At 45.0% G+C, this 12,113-nt stretch overlaps 1 protein-coding gene across 6 annotated transcripts in view; it reads left to right on the top strand.

The window, feature by feature from the left end:
• The window catches only part of Kiaa0319 (KIAA0319 ortholog), a 53,604-nt gene that overhangs the window by 20,851 nt on the left and 20,640 nt on the right, over positions 1-12,113 (top strand). For all 6 annotated transcript variants that reach the window (XM_041632841.1, XM_041632839.1, XM_041632838.1 and 3 more), the window contains 6 exons: positions 1,832-2,024; positions 4,168-4,266; positions 4,962-5,059; positions 6,059-6,146; positions 8,470-8,562; positions 10,596-10,728. In XM_041632841.1, coding sequence (XP_041488775.1) covers positions 1,832-2,024; positions 4,168-4,266; positions 4,962-5,059; positions 6,059-6,146; positions 8,470-8,562; positions 10,596-10,728 — 704 coding nt within the window. The remainder of the gene's footprint in view (positions 1-1,831; positions 2,025-4,167; positions 4,267-4,961; positions 5,060-6,058; positions 6,147-8,469; positions 8,563-10,595; positions 10,729-12,113) is intronic.

Below are 12,113 nucleotides of genomic sequence, written 5' to 3'. Positions count from 1 at the left end.
GTGTTTAGCTACAACTTAGGGGCTTGACCATGCTAGGCAAGCTCTCTACCTCTCTAGCTCCTTTAAGACTTTAAAAGGAAAGTAGTATGTAAGATTCTTGACATACTTGGGAAAAGGACTTGTAGCTTCTGCGGATAATAAGATACAGGCACAGGAGAAGGCAAGAGAGAAACTTGGCTTTTGAAGCATCTGTTTTGGGGTTTCGTTTTCAAAGCCCCAATAAATGCAAAAGACTGAGATGTAGCTTTCTTATATAAAAAAAGAAAGAACTCAAGATGTACTAAAGACCTAAATGAAAAGAGTTAAAACAGTGGTAACCTTGGTAACAAGGTTTAGATAATTTTGGGGGGGGGGCAATAATGATGCTGTGCATCTTTAATCCCAGCACTCGGGAAACAGAGGCAGGAGGATTGCTTGGGTTTGAGACCAACCTAGTTGTAAATTTCAGGACAGCTAGAGCTACATAGAGAACCCTGTCTCAAAACAAAGAAACAAAAAACTTAATAAAAATTACAAAAGATAGCCGGGTGGTGGTGGCGCACGCCTTTAATCCCAGCACTTGGGAGGCAGAGGCAGGTGGATCTCTGTGAGTTCGAGACCAGCCTGGTCTACAAGAGCTAGTTCCAGGACAGGCTCCAAAACCACAGAGAAAGCCTGTCTCGAAAAAGCAAAAAAAAAAAAAAAAAAAAAAAAAAAATTACAAAAGATAAATTGACTTCATCAGAATTAAATACTTTTGCATCCTGAATAAGAACATCAAGAAAGAGAAGACAACCCATAGAATAGAGTAAAATATTTGTAAATCATGTATCATAACTTAACATGCAGAAATGTAAGTTTTACAACTCAGTAATAAGAAAACAACCTGACTTAAAAATTGGTGAAGGGTGAGTGGTGGTGCCTGCCTGTAACCCCACCACTCAGGATAAATAAAATGTGTAAAAGAAGTTGAATCCAAAATGTAATAATACCACCTCATGCCTATTAGTACGGCTAGAATAAAATACTAGAAAAATAAAAACAAGACTGGGTGGGGTGTCACCCAAGGTCCATAGCCCTGAGTTTTAGCAGCAGCAGCAGCAAAGCCTGACCTAGGGAGGTGTTAGCAGAGAAGCTGCAGGGCTCACTCGTGGCTGGTGGAGTGCACAGCAATGCGGATGCCTTGGGAAACTGGCTTGCTGCTCCTGAGCTCTTAAACAGTAACACATCCCATCTCCCCAGCACGTGACCAGCAGCTGCTCCTCTAGTGTGCACTTGAGAGGGATGAACGCATCTCCCCATGCAAAGACTGTCACATAGCAGCATTATTCATGCCACAGCACTGCTGAAGAGAGTATCTATAGAAAACCAATCAAGATCAGCCTTGAGGAGGGTGAAGGGCAGGTCAGCCATTCCTTCCTCTCACCCTTCCCCTTCCCCCTTGCCTTTTCTTTCTGTTTCCTTCTCTTCCTTCTCCTTTCTCCTTCTCCCTCTTCTCTTCTCCTTTCCTCTCTTCATTTTCTCTTTCTTTGAACCAAGGCCTTGCTATATAGCCAAAGTTCACCTCAAAATCAGCAATCTTGTTGCCTCAGCCTGTTGATGGTCTAATTAGGCCATTACCACCACAGAGCTCTGCCTCCTTATAACAAAGGCACTGATTCTATTCACGAAGGTTCTCACTCCCTTGACCTGACCACCTACTCTGCCTCCCCTCACCTAAAAACCATCTCATGGCACCAATCATCATGAATTTGGAGGGGGTGAGCACAAACCACCCACTGCCTATATTTGTGTTGTCCAACCCAAATGAATGTTTTTTCATAACAATACCCTTTGTTAATTTATCCCGCAGGTTATAACACCTTCCCATAATCCTCCCCGTGCCAGCCTGGAGTCCAGCCCAGCCACGGTAGAGAAAAGCTCTGTTCCCACAGTCCCGCCATGGGACACAGAAAGCAGCATCCCAACATTTCCCACCAGTACAGTCCTTTCTGGGCTGACCCCGTCTTCGACGACTGTGTCACCTACTACTTCTTCCAGGACAGGTAACTTTTTAAGAATACAGTTAGAAGACATTTACCACAGAGGCAGGATCTTGCAGGGACAGTGTTTAAGGCTTACTCCTCCCTTCTGTTCCAGTCTCGAGACAGACACATAACCGACACCATGCTGTGTAACCAGAGTAAAAGGTGACTGGTGTGCTGTCTTTTTCCTCTGCGGCTCTCTGAGGGAGGGGAGGAGACAGGCAGGTTAGGGCGAGCCAGTTCACATGGGAGAGTGGGAGCAACACGTGTTCTAATAGTAGTGAGGGCTGTGTATTTCTGGTTGTGTATTCTGTTGTGTACTTCAGCAAGAAAGTGTGTTCTTTGGGCGTGACTTTGAGGGGGAGACAGGGAACTGCAGAAAGCCCGTACCGATGCTGGGAGCAGAAGACACATAGTGAGTGGGTCAGAAGGGCCTGCAATGGTCTCCAGCTTCTGAGGCTTCTCTCCAAGGGAAGTCACTAGTCTTGAGAATGTTGTCTCTAAACCTCAGCACCATGAGCGATCTCTTCCATCCTGTATGGAAGAGAAGAAAAGACTTACATAATATTTTGGAAGAACCAGAAGGAGATCAATTGGCTAGAGCTGGCTTTGTGGGTGGGGAAGGCAAGCTAGGAAGGAGTCTAGGATGGGAAGGGTTACCTGGTTCACCCAGGTGGGAAGACCTGAGCTGTGAGCAGCCCCTTTCCCTGGGGTAGGGACTGGACAGCACACAAAGGAAAAAGTGAGCTGAGCACCAGGGCTCATCTCTCTCTGCTTCCTGACTGTGGATATTATGTGATCGGCTGCCTCGCGCTCCCACTGCCTTGCCTTCCCTGCCTTGACAGTCTGTGTCCTCATGCTGTAAGCCAAAATAAAGCCTCCTTCCTCAAGTCACTTCTATTAGGGATTTTGTTACAGCAACGGGAAAATTAAATAAAAACTAAAATAAGGTCTATTGTCCAGAGGGTGATCAGGGGCTAACATTTCCAATGTCAACCAGAAGATGAGGGTGGCTGTAGCTACAGCCTGGCTCAAAGGCTGAACTCTAAGTGTGTGTGGAGGTGTAAGTTGATCATCCCAGCACTTGGAAAGTGGAGGCAGGCAGGTCAGGAGTTCAAGATCATCTCTGGCTGCATAGGAAGAAAGAGACCAGCCTGGGCTATATACGATTCTGATAATAATAATAATAATAATAATAATAGCAACAACAACAACAATAATAATAGCACCACTACAAACATAAAGGTTCAGCTACATTTGAGAACTGATTGGTATCCCAGATGCTGCCCTGAGCCAGTGCTATTCTGTTCTGATTCCCTGATGCTTTTTAACCTTCACTCTCACTGACTTTGATTCTGAACTTCAGTGAGGAGAGGACTGTAGTGAAGGAGAAGCTGTGAGAGGAAGAGAAGCTGCCCTGGGATTGGCTCCCTGGGTGCTAATGGTGATATGGGAATATTGGGGTGTCTTTGAGAATGACACAGTCTTTCTCGGCTCTTAGTAAGCTTGGTTTGGGGGGTTAAGGTCATAGAAAACTCAACTCAAATAGTTTATTCTGAACCAAACACGAAGGACTTGAAACTAGTGCCCGGTTGAGACAAACTATAGCAGGACTGTGTCGATGCCATTCAGATTGTGCAGTAAATGAGCTTCGGTGCTTTAGCAGGTAAGTGCTTTGAGGGGAGTTAATGCCTCTGCCGCTGGAGTGAAATTACCTTTTCATACTGAGCTTGCCTGGATTTCCTGCTGGAAAGGCTCCAAGAGCAAAGCCATTAGCCGTCACTTAGGAGGAACTCCCGGATCTGAGCATGTGGCTGATGACGCTGAGACACTTATCAACACTCTTGAGCTATTTGTAAGTAAGAACCACTCCTCAGGGAGTCAGGAAAAGCTGGTTGCAACAGAGATAACAAACTCAATCAGTAGTCCTCCACCTATTGGTAAACTACCGCCTGACACATAGCTCATTTTGAATGATTATTTTCATCACAGTGCCAACTCATGTAGAAAGTTTGAAATTGGCAAAGTCTATCTTGCAACATAACAGAGGGCACTAGACCAGGGTGGAGTGCTTTAGATAAAATTATATAAGGAATGATAATTCAAAAAACAGGTATTTTTTTGTATTACATAATGGCATGTACTGTTTCTAATTAATTTTTAGTAAAGGCACTTGCAGTGTCTGCTGGAGATAACCTTGTGATAACCTTACCAGACAGTGAAGCAGAACTGAAGGCCTCTGTTGAGCCAGCACCCTCTGCAGGTAAGAGTTTGACATTCTTGGGTGACTGGGCCTCAGGTAGAACGGGGGTGTTTTCACCCAGGTCTCCACAGACCATAGACTTGATACATCCTTTCCATATCCCATAACAGGAGATGGCTGAAGTTTACTGCTTTAGCATAAATGCAGTAGGTGTCTAGGAAGTTCAAGATAGGGTATAAGCTTTAACCGATCACATAGTGAGAGCCTGTCTTATTTTTTTTTTAAGGCATTGGAAACAACTTAGAAGGAAGGTTTTCAAATGGTTTTTTTTTTTTTTTTTTAAATTTCGAGACAGGGTTTCTCCGTAACTTTTGGTTCCTGTTCTGGAACTAGCTCTTCTAGACCAGGCTGGCCTCAAACTCACAGAGATCCACCTGCCTCTGCCTCCCGAGTGCTAAGATTAAAGGCGTGCACCACCAACGCCCAGCAAGGTTTTCAAATGTTAACAGTGACATTGGGGAGGCTTAATCTTTAGATTCTATTTTCTATGATTTGTATACTTTCATGATAAATTTGTTTTTGTGCTTGTTTTTCTTTATTTGCAAAGACACAGAAGCCTTGTGATTTCTCACTGGGATGAGGGTTGAAAGCCGAGTTCCGTGTTCCTAAGGCAGTTGGTACTATTGGTTTAAGGCTCTCTCTTCCTTGGGTTGTCTCAGGATTGATAAGCATTCATGTTTCCGATTTGTTCTCAGACACAACTTACAGCTATGAATGGGAATTAATGGACCACCCTATAGACTTTCAAGGTGAAATCAAACAAGAAAACAAGCCGATTCTCCACCTCCCTCAAGTAAGTAACACGGCAGGTTGTGCACCCCAGAATTCAGCTAGCAACACCTTTACTGTTGACCCCAGAATCCTCTCTTAGGATTAAAAACAAATGAACAAACCTGGCATGATGGCATGTGCCTGCAGTCTCAGCTACTTGGGAAACTGAGGCAAGAAGATTGCTTGATCCTAGATGTTCAGGCCAGCCTAGGACACATAATCAGATCTCCTGTCTCAAAAAAAAAAGTTATAATTAAATTGACATATCATCAGCTCAGAAGAAAGAGGTTCGGAAGCCCATTCTGTGTGCTGGATTCAAAGCCTCGGTCCTCATTCTTGCCATCTTTACAATGTTAAGGGTGTCTCCGATGTCTACCAGGCATGTTCTATGAGTTTCCCGCAGTTCCAGTCTAGTTGCTGGAACAGGTTGCTTAGTTGCTTAGATTGTCGAATACTGTTCCACATGCAACAAGACACACACACATACAAGTAGACACACACTTCCTTGTCTCCATGGAGAGCACATGTCTTAATAGCTAGGGGTTTGTTTTCTTGGGAGACAAATGTCTTCCTGTAACGCTGTTACAGCCTTACCAGCTCACATCACTGCCGTGTGACTAAGCTGTTCGTCAAAGCGTGGTACCCAGACTTCCGCCAGGAACTTTGTGAACTTGTGTGCTAGAAAAGTGTGATTCCAGACTGAGGTACAGATTAGTGTAGGGTCCTTGCTGAGCACATGGGAGGCCCTGGGTTCACTTTCAGCACTGAGCACTGCCCCCCAAACCCAAAATACAGCACAATTCCATTCACACTCACCCGAGAGCTGCGGTCCGTGGCTGACACATGGCCTGTGACATCTGTGACTAAGCAAAGGGCCTATGTAGGTGACCTAGTCTCTCACATTAGTAGTAGTCCTAGAGAGACTGAAATGAGCCTTCTTTTCAACCTTTGGGATGCTGTTCGAGAAAGGTGATTCCCGTGTCTTCAGATGTTCGCCTGTGTGTCTGCTTTTACATTGCAGTTGTCTGTGGGACTCTACACCTTCAGAGTGGCTGTTTCTAGTGAGAACGCATTTGGGGAAGGGTACGTCAACGTCACTGTCCTGCCAGGTGAGTCGGTGGGAGAATGGCCTCTCGGCTGTGCTAGTCTCGTGTTCTGGCACCTGATGTCATGGTTGTATAAACTATTGACATGTCTGCTCCGTGGTGTGGTTAAGGGGGAGGTTTTTGTTGTAGAGGAGATGGGGGAGGAGGGGAACAGTTAGAGGTGTCTGGAAGAACCCAGAGCAGAGAGAGAAAGAAGCAGACTGGTCATGGTCAGTGCTATTTGTGAGAGAGGGGAGAATAGCAAGGGAAAGAGAACAGAAAAAAAAAAAAAACAGAGAAGCAGGAACAGAGCAGAGAGAAAACATAGCAAGAATACCAAGGCTATACGGAGACTGAGTAACTGGGGTGAGGGAAGCCAGTGAGCTGAATGGCGTTTAGGGTAGAGAGGAAGCGAGAAGGGCTGGATGCCAGCATGGACTTTGTAACAGGTACTTGCGGTCCAGAGGGAGCCTGGAAGCCAGCATAGACTTTGATATGCCGAAAGGTGACACAGGGTAGACATATGTCCCTTCTGCCAGGGGTAAGGGAAATGACCCCTTGTGATAGAGGGAGCTGACTTCACAAGTTCCTGAGGAATATTGGCTTTTCTCTAACTGCCAGAAATCCTCCTATAGTCCAGGTTGAACTCTTCTCTGGATATTTGGACTGCCCTTTGGAGTTTGGACCCCTTTTATTTTTACCTTAGGCACTGTCTCAGTTAGAGTTCTGTTACCATGAAGAGACACCATGACCAAGCAACTCTTACAAAGGAAAGCATTTAACTGGGGGCTTGCGTACAGTTTCAGAGGCTCAGGCCGTTATTATGACAGGGAGCATGGCAGCATGCAGGCAGACATGTGCTGAAGGAGAAGCAAAAAGCTTTCCATCCTGATCCACAGGCAGAGAGAGAGAGAGAGAGAGAGAGAGAGAGAGAGAGAGAGAGAGAGAGAGCCTGGGCCTGTGTGGCCTTTTGAAACCTCAAAGCCCAGCCTAGTGACACAAATCCTCCAGCAAGGCCACACTTTCTCCAACAAGGTCGGGTCTCCTATCCCCTCTTAGCTGGTCCACCCCCTGGTGACTAAACCTTCAAATCTATGAGCCTTTGGGAGCCGCTCTCATTCAGACCCACCTCACCTCAGGCACCTCTGTAGAGAAAACATGCAAGGATTCTGCTTAGTCTTTCTGTTTTCTTTTGTTTTCTCTGGTACTCTAGCATTTGTTTGCCATGCAACTCAAGTCCACAAGGTAACGGCTTGCTGTTCTTGAATGATGACAAACTGTACCTTGGCCCTCCCTGTCCAACCCTCACACTATCCACCTTCTTTCCTCCTGACCTAACTTTCAGGTAGGACCATGGAGATTTCAAATGCATCTGTGTCCCTAAAGGTTCAGGGGCACACATGTGTCATGGTCTATCAAGTCCATCCCTGGACCACAGTGCAGTGCATTCCTCTGAATTAGAGGAGGTGACCTGGGGTCCTGCTGGGCACACCCTGCTTTATGCCCCAGCCTGCAGCTTCCACTTACCCATCAGCTCAGCTGAGCCATTGGCCTGCATCAAATTCTAGCAACACCACTTCCCAGCCATCTCTCCTGGGGTCAGCAGCTCTCCCTTTCCCACAGTCTACTTACTATTACAGCTGAGGTCTAGTGAAAGTGGTGGGCACCTTCGCTCAAAGATTTAAGATCCAGTTCATGGCCTGGTGATGTTGTCAGCTGGTAGAGTGCTTGCCCAGCATTGGCTATGCCTGTATTCACCATGTAATCCTAGCACTTGAAAGGCACAGGCAGGGGAGCAGGAGTTCAAGGTCATCTATAGAAAATTGGAGGCTACCCTGGGATAAATAAGGCCCACCAATCTAGTCTTTCTTTTCTTTTTCTTTTTCTTTTTATATTTATTTATTATGTATACAATATTCTGTCTGTGTGTATGCCTTCAGGCCAGAAGAGGGCACCAGACCCCCTTATAGATGGTTGTGAGCCACCATGTGTTTGCTGGGAATTGAACTCAGGACCTTTGGAAGAGCAGGCAATGCTCTTAACTTCTGAGCCATCTCTCCAGCCCCCTAGTCTTTCTTTTCTGTAATCACTGTACACATTCCATGACTCTCCTCTTGCATCTAGGATTATCTAGAGATATATGAATTGAAAGACAAGCTCAAAATCCCCAGGAGGAGTTTAAAAGTTTGGTTTTCCACAGTTGAGACCCAGGGGGATGAAGACCTCTGTAGGATGTTCAGAAGCAGCTTTTATAAAGGATGCCTTTGTTTGTGTGTGGCTGGTGTGCGCGAAGTTGGCTTAGTTGATATCTGTTTTTTTTTTTTTTTTTTTTTTTTTCTGTCCACAGCTGCAAGAGTCAACCAGCCACCCGTAGCAGTTGTCTCTCCTCAGATCCAGGAACTCACTGTGCCTTTGACCTCAGCCCTCATCGATGGCAGCCGTGTGTATCCTCCATGTTTGGGTGTTTTCTGTCTGTCTGTGCTGTCAGACTGAGCACTCTGTGTGAAGACTTGTTCTACCACGATAAACCAGTGTCTGTTTTAACTGCTTGTCCTGGGCTCTTCAGCTTTCATCTGGGAGTAGTAGCATATCTGTAATCCTAGCATTTGGGTGGCAAGGGCAGGAGGATGGGGAATTCAAGGCCATCTTCTGCTACTTTGGGAGTTCCAGGCCAGCCTGGGGTACGTGAGACACAAACAAACAATAGACAACAAACAAACAAAAAAAATAGACAACAAACAATGTTCTTTAGGGTCCGATATTTGACTCACAATTCAGAGAATTACTAAGGATTCTTTTGTGACTCACATAGAATTTGTAATATTAGCAATTGAACAGAACCTTTAAAGAAGAGTGGGACTGGCTGCAGTGAGAGTGGGTAGCATTTCGCTTACTAATTTATTCAGAGTTTATTCTTTAACCAGAGGGTGAGATAGGGTAACTTTGGGTGTCCACACGAACGAGAATAGACTGTAAACACGCTCAGTGCTGAATTGGTTGAACAAGGTGATGTGCTCTGCATCTGCCTTCACGTTCACTCAGTCACAGAGTTAACCCATGGCCTGCCAAGAGTGCAAAGCAGCCTGCACTCGTGGCTCTTGCTCTGTCGGCTAGCCTGCAGACTGTGGACGTCACAGCAATGTGACTGCTCGCATCTATTCCGCACCACGTCCACATCCTCCACCCACTGCAACATGAAAGTACAGCGCATTTGTTTGCTTGCTTGCTTTCTCAGGCAGCTCAGGTTGGCCCACACTTGCAATGCGATGTACTTAAGGTTGGCCTTGGCCCCCTAATGCTCTCAACCCCTTCCCGAATGCTAGAATTATAGGGTTGTGAGTCTCTATGCCTAGCAGGCAGAGAACACTTTAAATGAAACTAATTATCTGAAAAAAGGCCTGCATTTTTTTAATTGTTTGATTCAGAATAGCTTAGTTATGAAAACCATACAAGATTTCTAGTTGGCCACATAAACTTATTTTCTTAAATGAATTTGACAAAAAGCCCAACTTCCTTCTAGGTCTAGAAGTCCATGGTTCTACATGACACATATTATTGTTCTCTTTTATTATTTATTTGTTTATTTTTGTGACATGGAGATTGAACCCAGGGTTTTGTGGATGATGGGCAAACATTCTGTCACTGAGCTACATCCTCCAGCCCTGCTTGTTCTTTGTTTGTTTGAGACGAGGTCCCACTACGTAGCTCAGTCTGGCCTTGAACTCATGGAGATACATCTGACTTTGTTTCCTGAATGCTTGTGAACTCCCATGCCAAGACCACCCTTCCCCACTTCTCACTACTGGGGATCAAGCCCAGGGCTTCACAGTCATAGTAGTTAAGTACTGTACCACTGAGCTACAGTCCTAGACTGCTGTTTGCTCATACGTGTGTGTGTGTGTGTGTGTGTGTGTGTGTGTGTGTGTGTGTGTGTGATTAAACTCAGGTCGCCAACCATAGTGGCAGGTGTCTTTAACTGCTGTGCTGCCTTCTCAGTCCCACCCTGGTTTGCCTTTTAAGTGGGGAAATTTTCATGCATGATGCAGTCTTTTTTTTTTACTTATATCTTAATCATTAATATGCTAAAGGGGTTTTTGTGAATTGTAGATAATCAACTCTTAACATGTTCAAGAACTTGTTGGTTCTATATGAAGCTGTCGGTAGTATGTCATCAGTCACCAAGATGAGTAGCAGCTGAATGTCAAGGCACTACATTCTGGGCTACCATGCCTGTCACTCTGCTTTTTAAATATTCAGTGAGTTAGAACAGCCCTGCTCAAACCTGTGCAAGTCTAGAAAAATAGCAATGACAATTTAGGGACTGGGGGGATGGCAGAATGCACAGCGCACATCATGGGGATCTGGGCAGATGTGTATTTCTACAAAACACACTGAAGTTCTCAGTAAGTGGCTACGCTTTCATCTCACTATTCCCGTAACCCATTCTGGATACTGTTTTCTTGTTCTTTGTAGAAAGCACAGATGACGCTAAGATAGTGAGTTACCACTGGGAAGAAGTCAACGGGCCCATCCTAGGAGAGGTGTTTCCGGCTGATGGCCCAGTCTTACGCTTGTTGAACCTAGATCCTGGTAACTACACTTTTAGGCAAGTGGGTTCCACCTGTATTGTGTTTTCCCAGGACTTCTCTTTTGATTGTTTTTTGAAACTGATACTTTCATAAAAATAAAAATAATATATCACCAAGCAGAGGAAATGAAATATTTCTCCTGTGTCCATGACCTGAAAATGAGGGACAATATGGTGTTTAAGCACTTTTTCTATTCACGTGATACTTTAAACCTTTTTCTGCTTTCCTTACTTGGGTTAAAGTTCTGATGGGAGAGACCCCAGGGGTTTGTTTGTGATCAGAGATGAGCTGAGTTTGGCCCTTGTCTGTGTGGGGTTTGTGGGCAGTGTGAAAGGAACCCAGAAGATGCCGATGGCCTCTGATATACCATTTACCCTGGGCTGTTCTCTATTCCTATTTATACAGCTTTTCTCCCGGACACCCCACCCCCAACCAAGGGTGAAATGAGTTAGCAGATGGAGAGTGCACTGTTGTTGGGAGCACAGGAGGGACCATTTCAGTACAGGAGGGCCTGGGCAGTTCTCTCTCTCTCTCTCTCTCTCTCTTTCTTTTTCCTTCCTTCCTTCTTTCCTTCCTTCCCTCCTTCTTTCCCTCCATCCCCCCTTCTTTATTTGGTGTGTGTATGTTGAGCATTTGTGTATATCTGAAAATGTTTAACCCTAAAATGCTTTGCAGAATGTTCTGGAAGCATACTTGTAGAAAATCCCCTGAGATGAATTTAGAAATTGAGTGTTTTGTCACTGAAATTCACAAGCGGTTGTTCAGTCAGTAAATGGAAGGCAGAAGTGGCTCTGTAACATTCTTAGCATGAGTTATCAGAGAGGGGTATGTAGCGATGCTCTCCTTAGGATGAGTTGTTGGAGATGGACATCTAGTGATGCTCTTAGGATGAGTTGTTGGAGATGGACGTCTAGTGATGCTCTTAGGATGAGTTGTTGGAGATGGATGTCTAGTGATGCTCTTAGGATGAGTTGTTGGAGATGGACGTCTAGTGATGCTCTTAGGATGAGTTGTTGGAGATGGATGTCTAGTGATGCTCTTAGGATGAGTTGTTGGAGATGGACATCTAGTGGTGCTCTTAGGGTGAGTTGCTGAGAGTGCCTAGTAACACACTTAGGATGAGTTGAGTTGACTAGAGAATCTTCTGAGCTGCATGGAGGGGGCACATTCTCCACTTAGCATCTCAAAGACTAGTAAATTTGAAAAAGCTAAGCCTTAATGTGGGAACATATTATGACTCAAAAATAAAATGAATCCATGACAACAGAAGCAATGAAAAATATGACCTGTATGCATTTCCTAGCCTCGTCCTCAAGTTTCTATTCTGACCTTTTCCTGAGAATGTTTAGTCTGAGCAGGCTAAGGTGACCACTTACTTTCAGGTATGTCCCAATTGTGGATT

This window comes from Microtus oregoni, unplaced genomic scaffold, assembly GCF_018167655.1.
Source record: "Microtus oregoni isolate MIOR12 unplaced genomic scaffold, Mior012 000042F_ref0000377, whole genome shotgun sequence".
NCBI lineage: Eukaryota > Metazoa > Chordata > Mammalia > Rodentia > Cricetidae > Microtus > Microtus oregoni.
The sequence above is the reverse complement of the archived record's forward strand: the minus strand, read 5'-3'. Positions and strand labels throughout refer to the sequence as shown.